The following is a 26,213-nucleotide window of genomic DNA, read 5'->3' as shown; positions in this document are numbered from 1 at the left end:
ATGAAATGCTCACCACTGGCCTTGTTTTTCCCTCCAATTCTTTCTATGCCCCCTGATTTTGTGAAGTCTCCCTTTTATAAGCTTCTTTATAGGATTTCATGACTGCCATCTGATTTTCCATGGTTCGTCGTTCTGGTTTCCGTCATTCTTTTCTGCATGCCAAGCCTCTGTGTTGACCCACTTTCATGGTTTGATCTCTCCTTCTTATCTTCCATCTCTAGCGAGATTCACCGTGAGACACATCCCTTTATCTTCTAGCTAATACATCAACAGCTTTCTCCCCCTTGTCAAAGGCACAGAAACTGAACAAATGTGAATCAATTCAATTGGAAATGCAGTGGTTAGGTGGTCTGTTCAAGGGTTGTAAGGAATCATTTCTGAGGATCTGCTTCTTCGAGATTTTTTAAGGGTGTGGAAGAAGAGAAGTGGTTGAAGCTATAAAAAGAAGGATCTTCCATATGATCATCAATATGGCTCTCACAAGGAAGGAATTCGGTAGCCGCTCCAAGGCAAATCCTTTAGGGAACTGTGAGTGTTTGGATGGTTGGGACAATCATTTGACCCTGGTTTTCTGTAATTTTCCATTCACTGCTTTGAAATGGCTGGCCTAATGTCTAAGTGATGATAGGGTAACTTGCTTTGGGCTATGCTCTTCTTGTTATGTTCTATTTCACATTAATAGAACCACCTGTTAAAATGGAAGAAAAAAAAAAAGAAGAAGTCATCAACACTACCATGATGACACCACTAAAAAAAATAGCATTACCATGGTGATGAATCCTTTGAATCTTGATCCAATATTCAAAGGATTCATCACCATGGTAATGCTGTTTTTTAGTGTTGTCATCATGGTAGTATTGATGACTTCTTCTTCTTCTTCTTCTTTTCCATTTTAACTGGTGGTTCTATTAATGCTATCTTTATGCTTCTTTTTTTGGGTGTAGCAAGATATTTAAAGTCAAGTCAAATAGCTGAAATACCAATGATTACAAAAATAATACTAGAATATCGAAATAGATGTCGCTTTCCTCTAAAAAAGGTCACCATTATTCATTATTAGCATCTAAGTAGCTTGCTAATTACTGCATTTGCTTACCAGATGCTTGAACCACCGTCTTCCCTTAAGGCCATCAGCTCCCAAGAAGCCTCTCTCTGCAAGCATCAAACGATCATTGAGTGCTCGTCTCCACAGCTCTAATGGGTTTTCCATGCTCTCTTGCTCTCCCAGTTTCTGTATTTAGTTGAAACGTGTCCTAGTTAGATGATAGATGTGCAATATAGTATGAAAGATGGACAAAAAAAAACTTCTCTGTTCTTTTTTTTTTTTCAACCCACCTTTAATTCCTGAATTCCATTCGCTGCAGCTACAAGTTCCTGAATGGATGCTTTTATGGGACGAAGTGAGATGTCACTGTCCAATAAGACACTCAATGCCTTTGTATGCTCCTGCAATATGTTTTAAGAAATAGGATTTTTAGATAAAACCACCTGTATTCTTGGCTAATCGGATAAAACCACTATTTTATTTTGAGTTTAGCTATAACCACCCACATTTTAAGTGTGTTTTTCAGGAAACCGCATTCCATTAAAATAAAAAATAAAAATAAAAGCTATCCAGTTCCACTTCTCAAATGACGAAATGCCATTGCAAAATCTTAAAATGCTTGATTTATCCTGCCCTTGTCATTGATCTGATTCTCAAAAGCATGATAACTTTGTTTACTTTCACGAGTGCATCTATCAATTTAGAAGAGGTACGTGGAAGCTGTTGAGGCTTTTTGACGGAACCAAGTTCCCTCCAAAGCATCCTTCAAATGTGGGTGGCTATAGCTAAACTCAAAATAATGTGGTGGTTTTATCCAATTAGCCAATAATAGCCCTTAATGAAACAAGGAAGCTAACTAGGAAGCCGCGTGAGTTTATAGACAGCTTCTAGAAATGGGAAAATTGAAGAAAAAGGAAAATGGCTTGAGACCCATATTGCCTTTGTAAGAAATTCTATGAGGTCCTGATGCATCAATGCGTGAATGGTGTCCTAATTCCCCCCCAGTCCATGCAACCCTAGGTCATGGATCTAGATTCTTGAATGGGGAATGCCCCAAAAACCTTCCAAAATAGAATTTCCAAACCACCCATTCTCTGGCATCATTCCTAGATAATTGTTGTATTATCTTCCTAATCCACTATTTTGCTTGAGAAAGAAATGGTGCTTGAGTAAGCCACCCGATCTCTGGCATCTTAAATAGATAATTGGTGTATTATCTTCCTAATCCACTATTACTTGAGACTCATATTACTCAAGTAAGAAATTCTACACATCAGGATGTGACTGGTGTCTAATTCGCCCAGCCTGTACAAACGGGGAGCCTGGGTCATGGATCTATTTTGTTGAATGGGAAATTCCCCAAAAACCTTCCAGAATGGGAGATCCAAAACACCCAATCTGTGGCATCTTTCCTAGACAATTGTTGTATTATCTTCCTTAACCACTATTTGTAGGTCACTGATCTAAGGATTAGGATAGTCCAATTTTCAGGCATCTCCCATCAAGAATGGGGATCATCAGATCAATGCACTGGATCACTTAATCAATGGTGCCACTTGCACAGAATGATACCTCAGGACACTATATTCCTAATGCATCCAGGCCATAATTTATTTGCTGAAATTAATCCCTGGATAGTTGGGATTTCTCCATTTGTACATGAGGTTGGGAGTTGGAACTCAGGAGAACAAATTAGGGAATTGAGTTTAGGGTTTAACACTAGCAGATGATTAATTAAAAGAGGTTTGCTAAACCAACATGCACACGTGCATGCGCCCACCAGGCATGTGGGACATCCAAGCTGTGCATTAGGTGAGGTAGATGATCGGGCCGAAAAAATAAGGCTGAGCCATTCGTCAAGCAAACAACATGTCCATGTTGAATGAGTATTGTCAGCAATTGTTTTACCACCTCCATTGTTTTTGAACATGTGTAGGCCACCTGATTAGTTGACTTGCTTGATCTTCAGTGCAGGGACTGCCTGACACGGGCCAGATATCCCACAGAAAGGCGCATGTAGAGATGTGTATGGTTTTAGTAGAGTGCTAACTTGATAATGCTTCAATGCACAGCTTATTGTATTTTGGGTTGCTGAATTATGCTAAAAAGTAAAAACATCTAATGGCCTCAGCATACTCCAAAATGCTTCAGTATATTCATATTATTATTTATTCTGATGCAACTAATTCGTATTCGAATAAGGAGAACTTGACTGACACAAACTGCCAATGTTCAAATGGAAGAGATGTTAATGCAACTTGCAGAGGAGTCATGTTAAGAGTGTTGGACGGTGTTAATCTTGTACCTGCAGCTGAGCTGCGTAAGAGTGATAGTCAAAAGGTAAGATTGGATCATCAGCTAGGCGAAGGGCTAGAAGTCCCCAAATTCCAGCAACTGAGACAACATAAGAACAACCCGATGGGCTTGAAGAGGTCAACATTGCATTAAGCTATTAATTCAACATATTTCACAGTGAATATCCAAATCTCCAAAAAGGGTGAACAAAATCCCCATAATTTTCAAATAAAAAAAGCTTCTTCAGTATAAATAAATAAATAATAAAATAAAATTAGGCAATATATGCAGCCGCATTCATAGGGTTCAAGCAATGTTGGATTCTTGCCAAAGACCATAAAATTCTAGCCATTAGTACATGGAATTAAGAGATTCAGCCCCACTCTATGTGAATCGCTGTACTATGAAGTGAATTAAGGGTGTTTTTGGAATTCTGAAGACCCATGGGAAGAAAGACATTTGCCCAAATTACAATTGAGCTTCTTTCTTGCCATACAGAAAATGAGCACAATGACAGTTGGGTGCTGGTTTAACAGAAGAAAAGGCCATTTCAGCTGATTAAAAATGGGTTTTCTGCTTTTTCCAAATGCTGCCATTTAAATTTCTCCTTATGGCCATTTAAGCACCTTTACAAATGCAGCACCAAGTAGTAGCACATTTGACACATTGTCATGATCCCAGTCCCACTCCTATTGCTCCTGCACTGAGACCTATTCCTGCAACCACCAACTAGGCAACTATCAGTACCAATCAACGAAGGTTGCCTTTAACTTGGTCAATTTGTGCTATTTGTAGCTTTGATCTTTTCGAAACTAAGTATTATCCTATAAAGCATTCATTTCTATGTATTAAGTGCCAATGGCTGAATGCATATTGTTCTGCATTTTCAGTGCATACCCTTCAAAGGTGCTTCCTTTTCCAAACTTCCAGAACTTCCACTTCCCACTCTCCTTTAATTTAGTCAATTCGTGCTATCTGTAACTCAGAACTAATCAAAACTAAATATTACAAGTTCCAATAAAACGTTCATTCTATATATCAATTGTGAATACATATTTTTCCATATTTTCATACACACCTTTCAAAAGTGCTCCTATTTCCCAACTTTCAGAAATGTTACTCCCCCTCCCTCACACAATCTTTGCCATCCATAGAGAGAAGTCTCCCAAATGTTTAGAAACTCAGGCTCAACTCGGAAACTGGTAATACAAGATCGAGTTTGAGATCGTTGAGACAATTAAATATTAATGCTTACATAAAATTTAGCAGAGTAAGATATTTGCACTAAGTATCCAGGGAAGGAAAAAAATGAGTCGAACTTGGCAAACTTTTAGTTGTTTAGTTTCTGCAGATTGATCCCATCCTCTTTAGTAGAGAAGATGGTATAATTCCATCCTCTCAGATCCAAGGCACTCATCTGTACAATGTTTTGTCATTTGTAGGATTGTTGCTCATTGTACATCCTATTTTTGATTTCCCAATGAATTAGTACACGAACGATGGTTCAGATACTTCTGTCCATGAGAAATGCCAAGGAGATCTGTGCAAAGACACTTCAGGTTTTTCTGCAAGGAACAAGTGTGGTGTGTGGGAAATGTCCAAAAGGTCCAGGCCACTAATGGGGTGGAGCCCACCATTGGCAATGCCCTGGCCCAAAATTCATGTTTGTCACTCATCAAGTGCGTCAAACATGTATGCAGTATGTTAGATATTTTCTAGCCTTACATTTTTCTCATACATACTTGACAGACCTGATGAATGGACTAGCCTGATTCTTTAAGGGCGGGCAAATTCACAGTGAGCCCCAAAAAACAAATGGCCAGAACCACACACGTCTGCTACATCTGCACATGTTCACAAAAAAGAAAACACTCAATTGTCTTCATGCAAATCTTCTCAGAATTTCACATCTTCTGGCATATGTTTGTTCATAAAAATTCATTAGAATTGTAATGCAGAGATAAGCAAGCAGCTTCTAGTTTCGTCAAAATCAATTCTTGCTTGGAAAGGTTGGTTTGGTCTTTTTGGTTTGAATTCTTTATTTTTTTAAGCCTTTGCCACCTTTTTTTTTTAAGATAATGAAATTTTATTAAAAAAGAGCGCCAAAGAAAAAACTATGATGCAAAAAGCTACAGCCAAACAAGAGAGACAAATTACAATCATGAAGAGCCTTTGAACAAGAGGCTCATCCCACAACATCTAGTTGTGCCCTACTAAATACATTTCGAAAGCACCAACTGTTCCTTTCCCCCCAAATTAGCCATAAGACTAACAGCAAGACCAACAGCCACACCACCATTCCGTTTTCCCAATCCCTCATCCATGCCAAGCCAAGAGGAGAACTTCAATTGTCTCTGGCATCACCCCCGAAACTTTGAAGAGATTGAGAAAACTCTCCCACACCCTTCGAGCTAAAAGGACAATGAATGAAGAGATGATTAACCAATTCCGCATTTTCCATGCATATCATGGAAATGTTGGGTAGCACCATCAACCTTTATTAAAGGTTGTCAATTGTTAGCACCCTTTTCCTCCCCACAAACCAAACAAATGCTGCTACTTTCGCAGAGGCGCCATAGAACCAAAACTTGGAAGGGTAATCTCCTCTCTTGCATCAAAGAACTATTGAGCAGCATGTGAAATGAGCGAATAGTGAAGCGACCCGACTTGTCCTTATTTCACGCATTGCATCCCTCTTCTTGAAGGATGGGAGCAACATTGAAGGCGTTCTTGAATCATTACGAACTCATCCACTTTGTCATACTACAAATTTCTTTGGCAAGGGGGAGACCAAACAACTATATTTCCACACAAGGAGAAGCATCGAGTAATCAAAATATTTCTTTTTGGAGAAAGTCGGGCTAACCTTGAAAACTTAGTCTAGAGTGAATTCTCTCCAAGACACATCCTTCCAAAAGTAATTCCTCTTCTCATCACCAAGAGAAAAGCAAATCCTCTCCCTAAACTTAATTGCCAAGCTAGAAACCGCCTTCCACAACTCTAACGCCCTACATAATGAGGAATCCTTTACCCACCATTCCCTAACACCCATGCTTGCAATAACCTCTCTCCAGAAGCTACCTTAGTCTAATTTGAACCTTCACAGCCATTTTCTTAACAGTGGAAGGTTCATTAGTTCAACGACAAATTTGACAAAGCTGCTTTTATTAGTGTTAGCCGGCTGGCCGCCCAATGAAAAATACCAACTCTTTCACCTTGACAACTTCCCTTCTACCATTTCAACAACCTCATCATATAGGTGCTTTGCCAGTTTATCAATGCATAGAGGAAGACCAAGATATGACGAGGGGAAAGACCCCATGCCACACTGAAAGACCTCTGCCAATCTCACCACCTCTTCCTTGGACATACGAATGCCCAACAACTCACTCTTAACAATATTAACCTTCAATCCCGAAACCACTTCAAAAACATCTCACAACTTTCCTCAAATTACCACCATATTCACATCCGCATCGCAAAAAATGATAGTGTTGTTGGCAAATTGAAGATGAAAAATCTGAAGACCCGAGTTGATCTGAAGTCCAAACACTCCATGCCTTCAATTTTCGGAATAATAGCAATGGAGGCCCCTAGCTTTGATGGCAATCGGCCCCTAACGAAGAACTTTGTCATGAAAGTAACCGCGTCATCTTTCACCACTTAATGCAGGGGCATTTTCACACCGGGCTCAAGTGGGGTAGCCCGTGGGATGTGGGGACACACTCGGGGTGGGTGACCCATGTGATTTGTGGCCCACGGGGGAGGTCTCATGTTCGAGACTCCTCATCAGGGGTGATTAATGTGCATTTCACATCGGGCTCGAGTGGGGTAGCCCATGAGATGCGGGGACACACTCGGGGTGGGCGGCCTATGTGATTTGGGGCCCACGAGGGGGGTTCGGCCGAGGTCCTAATCCATGAGATGTGGGGCTTGGGCTATGAGATAAAGGGATTAATTCGCCATACTCTAACAGTTCGAGCTTTTAGAGCAAGTGGTTAATTGTCCTGCATCACCACTCCGTAAACCTTGTTACTTTTTGAATTTTTCTTTACACATTAGTTTGGAGAATGAGCACATGCTAGTCAATAGAAAACACAATACAATCCTTCCAAATGGACAATCAGAATGAAACAACAGAAAAGAATTGTATCTTAATAGTTCATCGTCATAAGAAAATATAGTTCTTCGAATCTCACAAAAGACAACATCAGGCCCATTCCCAAAAACCATATTATAGTATGGTATTTTGGTCAGTAAAAGGATCAGAATAAAAGCAAAGAACCAAAATCTCTAGCCATATCAAATTGCATCTCTATTAGCAATGTTGTTAAAACTGTTATTGTATCGCAAATCATAGTAGGGGTTGAATCGTATCGAATAGTAAATCGTAAGATTTTTTATCATTTTCTTAAAAATATGAAAAATATAAATAAATCAGGAAAAATTAAAAACTTCAACACTATCATAACATGGTATTACTTAAAATTTAATGATTATTTTCTTTCTTTCTTTCTTTCTTTTCTTCAAGAAATTTTCCTTAAAAAAAATAAAAGAATCCTTTAATAATTTATGTTCTTATTACCTTTCTTGAATGTAGAATCACATTGGAAAAGAGGCACTTGATTCTGTGGACCGAAGAAAAAAGATATTTTGATTTCTGACCATCATTCCACTGTATATAAGTTAACATTATCGTAACCATCCATAAAAACATTTCGTATAAATCATCCATCAATTTGGTGTTTCAACCAATTAAGAAGTAAGAAATCATTAAAAAAAAAAAAAAAAAAGTTGTATGGTTTAACATTGAAGAGAAAGTATATCGTTTAATCTCTAGTAAAGAACAAGATAAAATAATTTACCTTTTCTAATCTTCGTTTTAAAAGCTTTTTTCTAAATGATTCTTAAAGCCACCACCAATTTAAAAACATAAAATGAAAGCCGAGTGAGGCTTAAAATAGAAGAAAACAACTATAATTTGAATCGTAAATCATGGGATTCAAATCATAAAATCGAAGGATTCATATAAAATGGAATTCAGAAGTAGGATTCAAATAAATTTTCTTAAGATTCAACTCAAATCGCAAATCGCGAATTGTAAATCGTAGGATTATGACAACAGTGTTGTCTGATTGAAAGCCCATCTTGGCAAATATAGTGGTTGGTGCTTCAACTAACATGAAGAGAAACTTGCCCACTCCATACCCCAAGGTATTCTGTAACGGTAACGGTGGCTGTAACGGCCACCATTGTTACCTTTACGATATGGGTTGTAATGTCCGTTACGGCCCCCATAATGGCTGTTACGGTCTCTCTTTTTTTCTATTGAAAAAACCCCGAAAAACCTGTATCTGCCCCGTAACAGGCCGTTACGGGTCCATTACAGCCTTTATGGGGGAAGTAACGGGCCATTATGGGGGCTGTAACAGCCTTTACAGGTCATTTTCTCCGTAACGGCTGTTATGACCTTTACGACCCCATAACGTGTAACGGTTGCCACCCTTACCTTTACATAACGGCCTTTACGGAACACCATGATGCACATACATGTGGCATGCACACTTCAATCTGATCTGTGACATCTGTCAAAATAATTATCACAATTGTGAAGGGAATAAATCCTGAAAATCATAATCATTAGAGTATGCCAACAGTGAAATTGGTGCCTATCGAATGGACTGTTAAGAAAGATGTTCAGCAGTATTGTGAGAAATTGTTCATTTATCATGTTTTATACCAAACATGTTTCTTTCCACATAAACAATTCTCAATAAACAATTTCAAAGAATTGTTCCTATTGTTGGCAGCCTCTGAATGCATAAGGTTAATTAAGAAATACAGCAAAGTCCACATTAAAGGGCTGAAGGAGCAAAGATCGGATGTGTAGGATCTTCAAATCTGGGAGAATAATGGGGAATGGACCGGCAGTGAGGCCCATCAGATCAGTCATTTCATTTGTCATTTGAATCACGAAAACAAGAGCCCCATTTGATCAAATTCAAGGACTGATGATAATATGCATAAAATTGGGTGGAGAATCATAACATTTCTCACTTATAAAATGCCCATTCCCGAGATATGAATCATACAAGTAGTTTAACTCTCAGTCAGTTCACTAAAGAAAAAAGATACTAGCAAGGAGAGGCTACCTGCCACATGACGGTGAAACAATGGATCTCCATTTTTCTTCATCCAGTCGTAAGAGTCAAAAGCAGTATGGTAGACTGGAAAATCTGAACAAAAATTCTGAGTCTCAAATTAATTCTGGCACCAACAATAACATGTGTATATCGAAAGGTCACACATATACAGACTAAATTAAATCTGCATAACAAGTGTATATCGAAAGGTCACACATATACAGACTAAATTAAATCTGCATTTAATACGGAGTAGTGCCAACCCCAAGTAGCTGGGACAAGGCTACAATGATGATGATTTAATGGCAAGCAATAGTAGAAAACTAATATCCTCACTCACGTGGAATGTTGAACCAGACATGCAAAAGTGTCCGTATCTAGCTCTGTTATATCAACAAAAAAATGACAAGGAGACCAATGTGGCGATGTGAAAAGAATTGTGGGTTCTTTCAATCTAGGCGATTTAGTAGGTAAGGCCTTTCCTGCATGTGACCAACCTGATGAGTGGACTCGCCCCATTTTCAGCCAGGGCATGTCCATGGTGGGCCCCACTAGATGAACACACTAATCTCAAATACGTGTCACATTTGCCTGTGTGCTGCAAAAATAACCCTCAATCCTTTCCTTGCAGATCTCCTTAGCATTTCTCTAAAGCAAATGGACCAGAATCTGCAAAGTTGTAGCTGAACTTCAAACTTTTTAATCTATTGTCTCAAATAGACCTTTTCCATAGTATAAATCAACAGAAGCAATCCCAGCATGTTGCACAAATGCAGCAAAATCTGAATCCATTCCGCTGAGCCTTCCAACCTGCAACAGCCATTCAAGAATCATTAATTCTCATAAGAAGCAAAACAGATAAGATTTGTAAAGAATATGACTAAAAGGTGCAAAGTAAAACCCAAAGCTGGTATCTCAAGATAGATTTTCTCATATTATTGCTCACTGGAGCTATGTAAAAAGGACGCCTCTTTTTTTCTTTTTTTTCTTTTTTTTCTTTTTTTTAAAAAATAAATTTAAAACATGCCCACACCCACCACAATGGGTACTTGAACCCATGACCTCTGTGTTGAAACTCTTGTGAGTCTACCACTGAGCCATGAGTAGAGACCTAGGACACCTCGTGTCAAAAACAGGAAGAATTTATTTTTTTTTTGTCATGTCTAAGACTATGACAGACACGTGTGCATATCGGAGCAGGTAATATGAACAAGCCACGTGCGCACCCCCCCACCCCCCAACAACTAAAAAAAAAAAAAAACCACACCAACACTCACACACATAGACATGCATGCATATAATGTATTTCAAGTTTATGCAGATCATTTTCAATGTCATTATGTATCTGTGAAGATGTTGTAGGAGTTTTCTGAAGATTCCGACCTGATATTCCTTACGGTGCCAAACAACGACGTATGCATCCAAGTAACATGGCAGCAGAGTAGGGAAAAGAAGGCCACTCTTGGGAAAGAAATGGCATGCAGCCCATCGTTTAATACACTAGCATTTAATGTTTTCAGCCAAATTATCCGATATGCTACTCCATATTCATGAATTGGTGGGCCCTCAATATAACATGCCAAAAGATTGGAACAACTATAAATCAATGTTTGAAACCTCACTGATTTACTTTATTTGTGCAGACTTTTGAGTGCAGAGTCCAAATTTTGATTTTATAGAAGTTGGTCAAAGTCATTATCGACAGACACCAATCACTGACTTGGCTACGTCAGAGTCAGTCAAGTGATTGGCTTACATATCAAATCTGACTTTCGAACATTGGCATAAGCAACTACCAAAGATACTCGCGTTTAAAACATTTACAAGTCCAGTAAAATTTAAACAGCTTACATTGATGTTTCTATTTGCAGCAACCCACGTTTGATAGACAGTCATGCCCTCTGAATCTGGATCCTTGATCTGAATATAATTTCAATCATAATAATCAATAACAATTCTAGAATCACATACACATGCATGTTCACAACTCTCACATGCACAACCATGCACGCATACATGCATTCTCCCACGGAGTATTCAAATGAGAAAGATAAGTTCCATGATCAAAGAACGCATGTTTGCATTGACATCATTTTAAATAAAATATTTACTAAGGAATGGAAGTGGAAAATGGGAAATAAATCAAGCATCCATGCATACAGCATATTCCAAAAGACATGTATTCTGGGAATCACCAAAATGCACTATCATCGAAAGTTATAAGCAGCCTCATCATATTCTATACTCTATAGCTTATTGTATAATGTGGTAGCTGGAAACTCCGAACTTCGGATAGCCAGCAATATGTCAGCTTTGATAGATACAGTAGATTATCTTTCTCATTTGTTTACTAACCTTTTATTTCACTTATTTTACCTGCTTTGTAACTTCAACCAGGAGATTGTCAAGTTGGGGTGTCGCACTAGCAAAGAAACCAGGCCCTTGAACAGCACAATCGACATTAAGGTAGGCAACAGCTTTCGAGGCCAAATTTTCAAGATTCTGCTCAACCCATTCAGTTGATCCAATCTGAAACCACAAACACCATGAATTATTAATGTTCACACACAGCAAACATCATTAAGCCATTAAATTGCTAAAAAAAAGTCGAAATAATTGCTCCAAAACTCCGCAGTTGACTCAGTTTGTGTAGGTACCAGGTCCTGAGCCCAAATAATATTGAAAAGGTGCAAGTCAGTCATCAAAAGATTGAGTTTTCTATTTATTCAATCAAGTTAGACTCAGAGATCATAGGACCAATTTGGAGATTGAGTCAATCTTCTAGTATCATTGTCTGAGAAAAACGAGAGAGAGAGAGAGAGAGAGAGAGAGAGAGAGAGAGAGAGAGAGAGTTTGGGGAAAAATTAGAATTCGAGAGTGAACTTTTTCTAACCCTCTTTTACTAACATCGCCTAGTTATAAAAAAGATATGGTGTCCTGAGGGAGAATGAAAAGAAGAATAGAAGGAGAGATTTTGGTGAAATAATAGAATTCAAGAGTGAACTCTCTCTCTCCCATTAATGTAACTTAACTATGGTGACTAGAGGGAGCACCGAAATAAGAATACACAATGAACAATAAAGAAGAAAAATTATACAATCTCTAACAAAACAGTTATGATTAACAAGGAAAAAAAGGAAACGTAAACACATAACATAAAACTAAACAAAATACTTGCTAACATAAAATAACTAAATAAATTACCACATAAGGACAGTACACACAAAGGTCAAATTGTCAAAATGCCTTTAAACAAAAAATATATATATATATATATATAAAAAAATGGAAATTTTATTCAAAGTAAGGCCGAAGCTGCAGATTTAGAAGAAAACAAAAACACAATACACAGACCCCCCCATCAATCCGACACATCTGAAGGGATCATAAATGCTCGTGGCCATTCCAACACATGAAATTTCACCCTTTGAAAGACTTTGAAAACCCACCCCTTGTGATTTCTAAAGCATTGATCGTTCCTCTCAAACCAAAGAGCCCATATACCTGCTAGGAGACTTGGGTGACAAATTTTCCTCCTGATCTTCTCTATACCCCCACCATCCCAACTCAAGAGAAAGTTATCCATAGAACCTAACAAGACCCTATTGACGCCAGTGTTCGAAATATTGGTATCGCACAATGTATCGCACCCTTGGTATACAGATACGTATCGGTTATCGCATGGGATATATCGTTTGTATCGCATAATTTATCGCACTTTTTGAGAAACATGGGGAAACATTGGGAAAATGGTTGAATTTTTCAATGAAACTTCAGGGATTATTAAAAAAGACCTTAATACACACTTTTAAATCATAAAATCTTTAAAAAAAAGTGCACATAATAGGTTTCCTTTGTATAGGGTCTAAGCTATGCGTTGTCTTATTGAACTCAGAGAACTATATTCAGTATCCACCCCATCCATCTGTTTTTCCATATCATTTTAGGACATTATCCAAAAATTGAAGCAGATCCAATAATTGGGTAGACCATACCATTGGTAACAATGGTGATTGACCATTAGTGGGCCACACAAGTTTTGGATCATGCTGATAATTGTTTTTTCTCTTCATTCAAACTTATGTGAAGTTATCAGCGGATTGGATGCCTAATAAAATATAGGAAAAATTAAGGTGCACCCTAGGAAGTTTTTAATGGTACCATGTTCAACTAATACTGTTTCCTTGAGTATAGTCCACCTGATAATTGGATCTTCTTAATTATTAGGATCATGTTGTAAAATGATCTGAAAAAACAGATGGATGGAGTGGACACAAAATACACACGTCAAGTTGGCCCCACGGTACGGTTGTGTGGTCTTGGGTGAGGCGGGGTCTCACCTAATCCACTCCTATAGTACAGAGTAAACTTATTGGGTCCACCGTAAATGTACATGGTTTATCCATGCAGTCCATGTGTTTTTCCGGCTCATTTTAGGGGTTGAGCACAAATTTGAAACATATCCAAAGGTCCAGTGGACCATACCGCAAGAAACAATACGAATAATGATTTGCACCGTTGAAACCTCCCTTAGGGCCTACAGTGATGTTTATTTTTCATCCAACCTCTTAATAAGATCACAAAGATATGGATAAAGGAAAAGAACAAATATCAGCTTGATCCAAAACTTCTTTGGCTCCCAAGGATTTTTTTTTAATGGTAGATGTTTAATTCGCACCATTTTCTGTGGTGTGGTCCACTTGAGCTTTGGATATGCTCATTTTTTGGGCTAAAAATCATAAAATTATATGGTAAAATGGATAGATGGAGTGGATAAAATACATGAATTATGGTGGGCCCCACAGAGTTTATGTAGTACACTACTCACTACGCCCACTTCCTACCACACTACGAAGAAGGCGGTGACGCTCCTACAACTCGAGTGGTACCAACGGTTCAAAGTTACATGGCCCCACAATAATGTATTTATTATATCTACACCGTTCATGAATTTAGACAGATCATTTTAGATCATGAGCCCAAAAATGAGCCATATTCAAAGCTCAACTGGACCACGCCACAAATAGCAGTGGGGCTGATTCTCACCGTTAAAATATTCGTAGGGCCCACTATAATGTTTATTTTCCATCCAATCTGTTCATTAGGTCACACAGACCTGGTTGAAGAGGAAAAACAAATATCATATTGATCCAAAACTCTCGTGACCCCAAAAGGGTTTCAATGGTAAATGTTTAATCTCCCACTCCTATTTGCAGTGTGGTCCACTTGATCTTTGGATCTGTCTTATTTTTCGGCTCAAGCCTTACGACGAGCTTGCCAAATGGACGAACGGTTTGGATATAACACATACCTTATGATGGGACCCACGAAACTTGGTAACGTCAACACACCAGTCAACTCGGTGGTGTGCGGTACACCTGCCACATTGATTTCCAAAAAAAAGGGATCGGACGCCTTTATTTTTGAAGCAGAGAGGGTTTCGGCCTTCCGGAACCTAAAATCTCTCCAAAATCTCACAGATCTTCGGATTTTGGCGAGGATTTCTCTGGATTTTAGCAAGGATTTTGCCGGATTTTGCCTAAATACTTGGATTTCTCCAGATTTTGATGGATTTCTCTTCCAAATCGGAGATTTTGTTTGCACTAACCTACGGACGACGCTTTGATTCGAATGGCCCACCAAAGGGAAGCTTCCGATCATAAAAATCTCTTGTACAGGTATCGAAATCCACCTGTTGAAAGTTTCTCTATATATTTTTTAAATTTTTCCAAATTTTTTTTAGGATAATGACACAGTCCCGGACGATATTTGGTGTTTTTTTTTACTTGGTATCTTTCGACGATATATCGCGCGATATCGACGATAATATCGTGCGATATCTGAAGTTTTGGATTTTTGGTATCTTCCGGGTGTTATCGGAGGAGTTTTGTCTCGCAGTGGTGCGATAACGATAATATTGGCCGATATATCGGCCGATAGTATCGATATTTCGAACACTGATTGACGCAAATAACTTAAAAAAGTTACCACACATTTCTGAAGCAAACAAACATTGGATGAATAGATGGTCCACCGTTTCCTCGGCTTAAAGGCATAAGAGACATACATTCGGCAAAATCATATTCCTTCTGCAGAGATTATCCACTATAAGCACTTCTTTCCTCCCCACTAGCCATGTGAACGCCACCAACTTTAAGGGAGCACCATACCACCACCAAATAAAAGACGTTGGACAAATCCCATCCGAAGAAGCCTCCTCAATTAAAGACATAAAGGAATTTCAACGAGAAATTACCAGATTTACCTTTTAACCAAACCATCGAATCCGGTTCTGATATAATCGGAGATGCCTTGGAAAGCATATCAAACAACTTGATAAATTCTAAGAATTCTTCATCCACCAAATTCCTTCTACACAGTAGGGCCCAAACTACTTCCTCTCCCTCAAAAGAAAAACAACTCGCCCCTCTGAGATCTACCTCCTGAGAAATTCCCACCAACCGTGGAAATAGATCCCTCAACCTATACTTAGAAACCCATTTGTCTTTCCAAAATCTGATGCTCTTCCCATTTCCTAGTATAAACCCAATCTCTTCCCACACTTTATGTTTTACTAACACCACCGACTTCCATAGATATGATGCTCTATACAACGATGGCGATCTAATCCACCACCCCCTATCTTCCTTTCCATATTTCCTACAAATTACCTCTCTCCAAAGAGAATCTACTTCTATCCCAACTTCCAAACCCATTTCCCTAACAAAGTAAAAATCATATCCTCCAACTTCTTAAACCCTACACCCCCTTGATCCCTGGGCTTATATACTTCATCCCATTTCATAAGATGAAATTTATGTTTATCTTCTGCTCCTTTCCAGGTATATATATATATATATATATATATATATATATATATATATATATATATATATATATATATATATATATATATATATATCAGTGTATTAAATAGCGTTCGTAGCATAGAGATTTCGCTACGTAGCGCTGGAAATAGCGTTTTTCCCCTGTAGCGCTTGTAGTGTACGCTACAGATATGTAGCGTGTAGCGCAGGTAGCGTACGCTACCTATTTAGTTTCTTTTTTTTTTGCTTTTTCAGTGCAGGAAACAGTGGTGAACTCACACCACAAGCTAAACTTAAGTTAAAAAAAAAAAAACAAAAAACCTAATTCTAAAGGGTTTTTGATCCCAAACCGCAGCAGTCGACGCAGCTGCTCTCCCTTCCAATCCATTTGGAGACCCAAAATCATCTCAGAGAGGCCATCCGACGCTGCTGCTCTCCCTTCTGATCCATTTGGAGACCCAAAATCGTCTCAGAGAGGCCATTCGACGCTGCTGCTCTCCCTTCCGATCCATTTGGAGACCTAAAATCGTCTCAGAGAGGCCATCCGACGCTGTTGCTCTCTCTTCCGATCCATTTGGAGACCTAAAATCGTCTCAGAGAGGCCATCCGACGCTGCTGCTCTCCCTTCAGATCCATTTGGAGACCCAAAATCGTCTCAGAGAGGCCATCCAACGTTGCCGACGCTGTTTCTCTCCCCACCCTTCAGTGCTATGGTCAAAAGTTAGCTGCCAGGCGCAAACCGACCTCATCTCAAGACAAAAACAGGTACGCTCCTTCCTTTTTTTTGAATTTTTTCGATGTACAATGAAAATAACTTGGTATTTTCAAATTTTTCCTCATTTTTTTCCCTTTTAAAATACTAGTTATCGTCAGTTTGTTGTTCTTTATACCTTTTTTTTTCTGTGGTATGGCCCACGTGGGCCCCACTGAGGTGCGTGAAGGAGTGGGATGTGCATTATTTTCTATGGTGTGGCACACGTGGGGCCCATTGAGGTGCGTGAAGGGGTGGAATGTGTATTATTTTCTATGGTGTGGCCCACGTGGGGCCCACTGAGGTGCGTGAAGGGGTCGATTTGCATTATTTTCTATGGTGGGCCCACTGTGGTGTCCGTATGAGTGTAAGTGGTGTGCGTATGTTTATTTTTGTGATTCACTGATTTATCTGTGATGTTTTTTTTTTTTTTTTTGGTCAAGTAGTGAACTAAAGAGAGAAGAATGTTTGAAGAAAAAGAGAAAGAGAGATTTTGCATGGAAATATGTGGCTGATAATCCACTTGGACAATCTCATAGAAATTATGTGCTATGCAAATTTTGTGGTCAAAGATGTACGGGAGGCGTGACTCGCCTAAAGCATCATTTGGCCGGAACCCACAATGGGATAAAGCCGTGCCCAAAAGTGACGGAAGAAGCCAAGGAGGAGTGTAGAAAGGCTTTAAAGGAATATCATGATGGAAAAAATAAAAGAAATGAGGTGTTTCGAGGTATTGGGAGAGGGGGATCGATATATCTTTCTGGTTCTGGCTCTGCAAGTGATAGCGCTAGTGTGGGTAATGATGCTTTTATTAGCAACCAACTTGGTAGTGGATCTTCTGGTAATCAACCAATGAGAGCAAGGGATCCTATGGATCAATTTGTTAGTAGTGAGCAACATCAATCCACATTGAATTCAAGGTGGAAGAAGGAAGAAAGAAAAGAAGTATGCAGGGTGATTGGAAGATTTTTTTTTGGGAATGCTTTGTCATTCAACCTATGTAATAGCCCATACTTTTCAGCAATGTGTGAGGCTATTGGCAAGTTTGGACCAGGATTGAAGCCACCATCCATGCATGAGATGAGAACATGGATACTAAAAGAGGAGGTTGCTAATACTGATAGTTGAATGAAAGCATACAAAGCTTCCTGGAAAACTTATGGATGTTCAATTATGTCTGATGGTTGGACGGATGGAAAGAATAGAAGCATCATTAATTTTTTGATTAATTCTCCGATCGGAACAATGTTTTACAAGTCTATTGATGCTTCAGATTCAATAAAAGATGGGAATTTGTTATTCGAATATCTTGATGAAATTGTGGAAGAAATTGGGGAAGAAAATGTGGTCCAGGTTATCACGGATAACCATTCAAGCTATGTGAGTGCTGGGAAGAAGTTGATGGATAAGAGGAAAAGGATACATTGGACTCCGTGTGCTGCACATTGCATAGATCTGATGTTGGAGGATATTGGAAAAATGAAAATATATTCTGAAACGCTTGAAAAGGCAAGGACAGTGACGAAGTTTATTTATAGGCATGGAATTGTATTGAGCATGATGAGAAGCTTCACGAATAACCATGAGCTTCTACGGCCGGCAGTAGCACGCTTTGCAACATCATACCTCACCCTTAGAAGTATTTACAAGCAAAAGAATGGTCTTATAGCCATGTTTGCATCGGAACAATGGTGCTCATGTTCATGGGCTAAAAAACCTGAAGGAATAAAGGTACGGGCTATTATAATGTTTGATCCGAAGTTTTGGCCTCATGTTGCCTTATGTGTTAAGAGCACCATACCATTGGTAAGCGTTTTAAGAGAAGTAGATTCGGAAGACAGGCCAGCAATGGGGTTCATTTATGAATTGATGGACTTAGCGAAGGAGAAAATTGCATTTAATTGCAATGATGTAAAAAAGAGATATGTTCCAATTTGGAACAAAATAGATGAAAGATGGACTCCTCAGCTTCATCGTCCTCTACATGCAGCCGGGTACTATCTGAATCCTCAAATATGGTACTCAAATAAGTTCTCTACACACCCTGAGATAAAAAGGGGGTTGTTTGAGTGCATGGATAGGATGATCCCCCGTGAAGAGCATGCTGATGTTGATATTCAATTGGATGAATATGACAAGAGAAGAGGGGATTTTGGCTCTCGCCTTGCACTCGAAACCATGACAAAGCGTTCCCCAGGTAATTTATAATTTTATATTTTGATATTTTCATTGTTATGTAAATTATATTTTTATAATTGGTGAAAGTATTTAATTAATTTATAAATTATAACTAATTTATGTAGCTGATTGGTGGGAACGCTTTGGAGATAGAACTCCACAGCTTACGAAGTTTGCAGTACGAGTTTTAAGCCTCACATGCAGTGCTTCTGGCTGTGAGAGAAATTGGAGTACTTTTGAGCAGGTGACATTTGTACCATTCAATATTCTAAATTGGCTAATTTTTATTTAGTAGATTAGCAAGTCTTTGATAATTGACTGACATAGATCATCACATGATCAGATCCACACAAAGAAGAGAAATTGGCTAGAGCAACAAAAACTCAACTATCTAGTGTATGTGATGTATAATATGAAATTGAGAGAAAGAAGCATGAAGAGAAGGGCGGCAATGGATCCAATATTGGTGGACCACATTGAATTAGATGATGAATGGATTGCTAAGAAAGAAGGCCCTGTTCTCCCAACTGATCCATCGTGGCTCGAAGATCAAAATATGGCCTTTGATATTAGTGCCATTACAACTATTCCGGAGTCTGATGATCCAGTTGACAGCAATGCACCATCAACATCTAATATTTCTGAAGGAGATTGCCCCCCACCTTCCTCAAGGAAAAGGAAGGCAACTACTTTAAGTAAGTGTTTATAGTTATAGACTAAGTTACATGAACATTTTTAACAAAGAAAGTAAAAGACCCATGAATCTCTTTTTTTTTTTCTTTTTTTTTTTAAAAAAATGTGTAGGTGGTCCCATGGGAAGATTTCTTACTCCTATAAGAGAGGAAGGGGATATAAGAACGAGTGTTCATGGTGTGGATGATGTACATGCAGATGTAGATGCTGATGTTGATGATGAAAGGCCTAGACCTGGTGACGAAGTGAATGAGGATGACGACAACGACGATGACCTATTAGATATAGATGACCTTTAGAGTTCAGACACTAGAGTCCAGAGACTAATTATTGAGAATTTGAGATGTTGATTTTGAGGAATATGACATTTGTACTGTACTTAATGCTCTTAACTTCGGGATTTTTATTTTGAAGAATGTGACATTTATATATTTTGCTTTTTTTTTTTTACTATTTAATATTTATCATATATATATAATATAATATATATATATATATATATTTTAAATTAAAAAATAGAAGTATCGTGTAGCTTACGCTACACGCTACGCTTTTTCGCTACACGCTACGGAGGGTTGAACGCTACGCAATACGCTACTGCTATTTAAAACACTGATATATATATATATATATCTCCTTTCCAGGTATATATATATACCTCCTTAGCTTTTCCAACTTATTCATAACCAACTTTGGTCATTTAAATAATGACATATAATAAACCAGGAGATTAGACATAGTCGTCTTGATCAAAATTATTTTCCCACCTAAAGATAATTGTTGAGATTTCCGATGAGACAATATTCTTTCAAAGTTTTCGATTACTTTGTCCCATAGATGTTTCACCGGTTTTCCAATACATAGCGGGAGACCTAGATATGCCGTAGGAAAAGCACCCTCCCTGCACCCAAATTTGTAGGCAAACGACTTTGTTTCCTCCAGAATTCCCACCCCCAAGATTTCACTCTTGCGTATATTAACTTTTAATCCTAAAACTGCCTCAAAACTGACTATGATTGCTCGAAGATTTTCAACACTAAGAGAAGTTGCCTCACAAAATGACAATGTATCATCTGCATAATGCAAGTGAGTAACTTGAAAGTTTGAATTGTCCACTTTAAATCCTTTTATGAGCCCATCTCCACCCCTCTACCTAATAATCTTATCAGAGCCTCCATGATAACAACAAACAAATATGGAGATGGGGGATTCCCTTGACATAGACCTCTTGATGTTCAAAAAAAAAAAAAAACCATTCGGGGAGCCATTCACCAAAACTGAAAATTTTGTTGACTTCACACATTCTTGCATCCATGCCTGCCATTTATCCCCACATCCCAACCTTGCTAACATATAATCCAGGAAATCGTAATCGACATGATCATAAGCTTTTTATATAACCAACTTGCAAACCAAGCCTTTTGACCCTCTTTTATTGCAAGCATCTAATGATGCAGGACATGAAATTAAATATCAGGTGCAAGATTTCAAGCTCTAGATCATACCAATTTCTAAACAATCACAAAAAATAAAATAAAATAAAATACATCGCACATACCTTCAAACATTCAACAAGGAGAGTCTACGAGGGTCCAAGCCTACACACGTTTAGGGTTGGATCAAGTAGAATTATAAACCAAACAATACCCGATGGAGTGTAGATTCATCCAATCCTACAAAGGATTGTTCCCCAATTCACGAGATTCACCATGTTTCAAATAGGGGAAAACCTAGTGTTTGCAAAAGTTGGAAATACTTAGGATCTGAGATTTTCTAAGGTTAGAGTTTGGGATTTAAGGCGAGGGAGGAGAGGAATAGAGGAGAGAGAAGAACCTGAGAAGGATCCTATGTGTGGACAGCAGGCCAACCTGGACGCATGTGCGTGGCTGTCTGGCCGCATGTGTGTGGGGCCCACGAAACTGAAAAAGGACTCCTTGGGTGTGGTCGGCCAAGGGAGGCCCACTCTCACACAAAGTTTCGCGACGATCCGCCTTCCGGTGTGTGCGTGGTGATCCGCCAAAGTTTCAGCCCCTCTGGTAGGCCAAAATCTAGAAATCTGCTGTAGTGGAGAACTTAGGCACACCAAAAAAAGAAGAAGAAGAAGAAGAAGAAAAATATGAAGAATGGAGGGCTGTGGAAGATGGTATATGTGGGGTGGAAGAGATGGGGATGATTTGGGATAGTTGTGTCTTCGCACCATGGTAGTTAGCCCTTCGAGGAAGGAAGGGTTTCGCACCCAATTAGCTTCTTCAACTCATAGGGATTGAGAAGAAAAAACGCAGAATTTTATTCATAAGTTTTCATTAAAAAAAAAAAAAAAAAACATACATGGGGTTGCCTATTTATAAGAAAAACCCTAAACCCCAAAAGCCGCACCATGTGCGCACACTATTACTTAGAGATGAAGTAACAAAAATAACAATTAATCAACGCAATCAAAACCGTTCATGATGTTCCTAATAACAATAATAATCAAAACTCAAAATCCTAGATCATCTAGGGTAGCGGGCCACGATCATGAGATCCAATGGTGGAATCCCTATGATGATCGGGTCCACTCCAATGCTCCATAGCACAGCCCCCTAACTAAGAGACCCTCCATAGAGGTCGTCGTCGATCCAGATCGATAGTGGGGCCTTCATCCTCCTTGCGTATGTGCGTAGGGTGGGGGGCTTGTGCGTGCGCGTGATGTCCCCATCATCTAAACACTCATTTGCCACCAAAAAGTTGTCACCAATCTGCCTTCCTTTAACAAAAGCCCTTGTGATTATAAAATTGCTTCTCCCAACACTGCTAAGAATCTAGACGTGAGCAACTTAGCCAAAATCTTGTAAGGGCCACCAAGTAAGCTAATGGTTCTAAAATCTCAAAGGCTTTCGGCGCCTTCTTTTTTTAGAATGATCATCATGAAAGTGGCCCCCAACTCTGAAGCTATAAATCCTTTCTCATAGAATTAGTTAATAAATGCAAGCACATCCTTCTTAACCAACCATCAAAACTTCTAATATAACGCAATCGGAAAGTCATTCAGTCCTGGCGCTTTATCACTATCCAAATCCTCCACCGCTTGTTTGATTTCTTCCTCATAGAAGGCGTTTTCCAATGATTCTGCTACAAAAGATGAAATAGGATCAAAAGACAAATTATCCAAAAGCAGCATATTCCATTGTTCTCGTGATAGCAACTTTCTATAAAAATCAACTATTGAAGCACAAACATTTGTCTTTACCCTCAATTCTTTCCCCTTCAACCATGATGGAAATTATTTTGTTAACCCTTGCCCTTGTGCTTGCCACAGAATGAAAGAATTGTGTTTTGATCGCTCTCTTTCAACCAAAAGGCCTGCGAACGTTGCCACCATTTTATTTCATCCTCTCACAATCTTGCATTGTACTTCGCCCGATGAACTTCTCGCCATGCTCTCTCCTCTTTCGAGAGGACTTGTATCTCTACTTTTGCATCAAGTTTTTTAATTTCTTACAGAAATTTTGTGGTTTCCTCCTGTCGGTCTCCTAGTACCTCCTTCCATTTACATATTTCTTTTTTCAACAACTTTAACTTCTGAAAGAGCACAACTCCCCCCTTGATTTGAAAAGGAAGAGCACCACTCAGACACCTTCCTTGCAAAGGCTTCTATTTCTAATCAAGAGAGCTCGAATCTGAAAGGACAAGGGCCCTAGTTCTCCTCATCTCTAATAATATCGGACAATGGTATGAAATCGACTTAGGCAGACCCCTTTGATGAATCAGTAACAACTTCGCCACCCAATTTGGAGAGAGAAGGAACCGATCTAATTTTGATTTAATCACTTTTGCTTAACCATTTGACCATGTAAATTTAACTTCACACATAGGAAGATCAACCATATCATTTCTCAGAATCCAATTAGAGAAGTTATGCATACTACTGGTAATTCAACCCCCATTCGGTATTTCGTGAACAAATCTAACTACATTGAAGTCGCCACCAGCACACCATGGTAAATCCCATTTGTCCCTACATGAGTCCAACTCTTCCAAAAATTCAGCATGTAGTCTCGATCAACACAACCCATACACCGCTAAAAACACCCATTTGAAACCTAAAGCTACTTCTCTGAATACCAATGATAATGAGTATTTCCCCCTCCAACAGTCCTCTTTACGCCAAATATTTGAATCCCGCACTATTAGAATGCCTCTTGTTGAACCTAAAGCTTCCAATACTTCCCATTCTTTATTCTTCCCCCCACTACAATGAGTTAACAATTTTCTGATCATCCCATTGCATCTTGGTTTCCAGAAAGTTATGATCTGCACTTTAAACTTTTTGGACATATATTTTATCTGACCTCGCTTCTGTGGACACCCCAGGCCCCTAATTTTCCAACTTAGAACCTTCATTGAGCAATTGTTGATCCCCGATGACCCTCGTCTGACGCCCCCCTCATTTAGATTGCCCGAGTTGTGGTTATCGTTCTCCGCCCACACCAGAGCTCTACCATTGATGTATCTAAGTCGTTTCCATCCTACTGGGTTGGTAACCTCCCCATTTCTTCTACAAATTCAAATAGGGCCACAGTCCTCTGGTCTATCACCAAACAACACTCCCACTTGTGTGCCTTGAGCCATAGACACTTTGTACCATTGTAGACTTGATTTCTTATGCTGATCATCGTGCGCCTTATGCCGTAACCCTTTTTCCTTCTGCATGAAGAGCTTTGAAGCCAGAACCCCTTGTCCAGAGAAGTCTTCCGAAGAAGCTTGGATAGATGTCCCTTGAGGATATATGTATTCTAATTGTAGGATTCTAATTGTAGGATCGGATGCTCGGCCTAAGGTTTGCTGATGATTCTAGCTTCTCAGTCCTCTCAACTCTGTAAGTCGTTTGAAATCTTCTGAGAATCGATTTGGACAGGATATTACATTGTAGAGAAGCCAGACATGGTGCAAAAGTCATTATGGTCGCGTGTGAAAGGCTCCCGAGTTTCTGCACACGGATTGTCATTCGCATGCTCTAGCACATTAGAACCACATGTGACACATCTCATTAGCTTTTGAGAACGTGCAGGTATCTGAAGAGTTTCTGCATAGCGGCCATTGATCACACGAGTACGAGATTTGGTTTCTTTCCTCGAACAAACCATATCCCAACTTGATTTCTCTGTATCTTCAGCATCAAAAGTAAAGCCAGAGGCAGTGTGACGTGTCACCTCCACTCTCTATTTCATACAACAAGTCCTCTCTCTCATTAATGCTTAAGAGAAGTTGATATCATTTCCTCTTTCCTCACCACATGCCAGGAAATCCCTAGCTCTTTTTGTATCACCATTATCCTACAGAATGGGATTTCGACATGGACTCAAACTTACATTCTGTGCTCCTGAGGGATACTGCCCCTGTAATCCCTCTTCTTCTTCGACTCGATCGACCGCCATTGAAGGTACACCATGTACACCACCCTCCTCTATTGAGTGGTCCACCTTGACTTGCACCTTCGCATTGTCGACTCTTAAGATGACTGATCTCGAAAATGAATCGATCTTTTTCTTTTTGATTTGCAACCTCGCAAACTGCAACGCTTCACTGTTATTCGTCAGAGGGTCGATAGATTGCACTGCCCCAAAGCATTCTCCGATTTCCATGAAGATATTGTCCATCCAGAGTTCCATTGGAATATCCTAGACTTGATACAAATGCTCTTCCTAGACAAACACCGACCATTCTTCCCATTTCTGAGTCGTTAACATTGCACCATCCAACCACCCTTTACAGGTGGTAAGCACTAATTCCATGTAGTCCTGGGAGCTTAGAGAGACTAAAAATATGTACTTCTGGAGACTCTTAAGAACAATATCTTCCTCTTCAAGTCCTTTGCAATTTTGAAGTAGCCTATCCACCATTTCCTCTTCCTTTAGCCCCACTTTAACTGTTATAACAAAGCAGAATTGGAAAGTCTTCATGGACTCATCTAGGACATTCTTGTTAATTCACACTTCCGACCCTTGATCCGTAAAAGCCCTCTATACCCATTTCTCAACTGTATATTCCCATTTCTGGGATACATCCGCCCTTGCTTTGAGACGTTCATCACTACGTCATTGAAAATCTTTGATGTAGGACGGATGATCTAACTTAAGATGAAGCAATAAAATCAAATAATGGATTAATTAGGGAGTTCAAGCACAAAATAAACCTAATCCACCACAAATTTAAAGAATTTAAATATTAAATATTCATAAGTTCAAACCAAACAATAATCCCGCAATGAGATCTTCATAATATATTAATCAATTAGGACT

General features: G+C 39.1%; 1 protein-coding gene across 3 annotated transcripts in view; it reads right to left on the bottom strand.

Annotated features, from left to right (window-relative positions):
- LOC131232780 (probable glutamate carboxypeptidase AMP1) overlaps positions 1-26,213 on the bottom strand; it is an 88,750-nt gene that overhangs the window by 15,440 nt on the left and 47,097 nt on the right. For all 3 annotated transcript variants that reach the window (XM_058229258.1, XM_058229256.1, XM_058229257.1), the window contains 7 exons: positions 11,860-12,012; positions 11,335-11,403; positions 10,206-10,293; positions 9,493-9,576; positions 3,351-3,439; positions 1,336-1,446; positions 1,097-1,231 (listed from right to left, as the gene is read on the bottom strand). In XM_058229258.1, coding sequence (XP_058085241.1) covers positions 1,097-1,231; positions 1,336-1,446; positions 3,351-3,439; positions 9,493-9,576; positions 10,206-10,293; positions 11,335-11,403; positions 11,860-12,012 — 729 coding nt within the window. The remainder of the gene's footprint in view (positions 1-1,096; positions 1,232-1,335; positions 1,447-3,350; positions 3,440-9,492; positions 9,577-10,205; positions 10,294-11,334; positions 11,404-11,859; positions 12,013-26,213) is intronic.

This window comes from Magnolia sinica, chromosome 18 (genome assembly GCF_029962835.1).
Source record: "Magnolia sinica isolate HGM2019 chromosome 18, MsV1, whole genome shotgun sequence".
Classification (NCBI taxonomy): Eukaryota; Viridiplantae; Streptophyta; class Magnoliopsida; order Magnoliales; family Magnoliaceae; genus Magnolia; species Magnolia sinica.
This window is presented reverse-complemented; position numbering and strand designations above follow the sequence as displayed.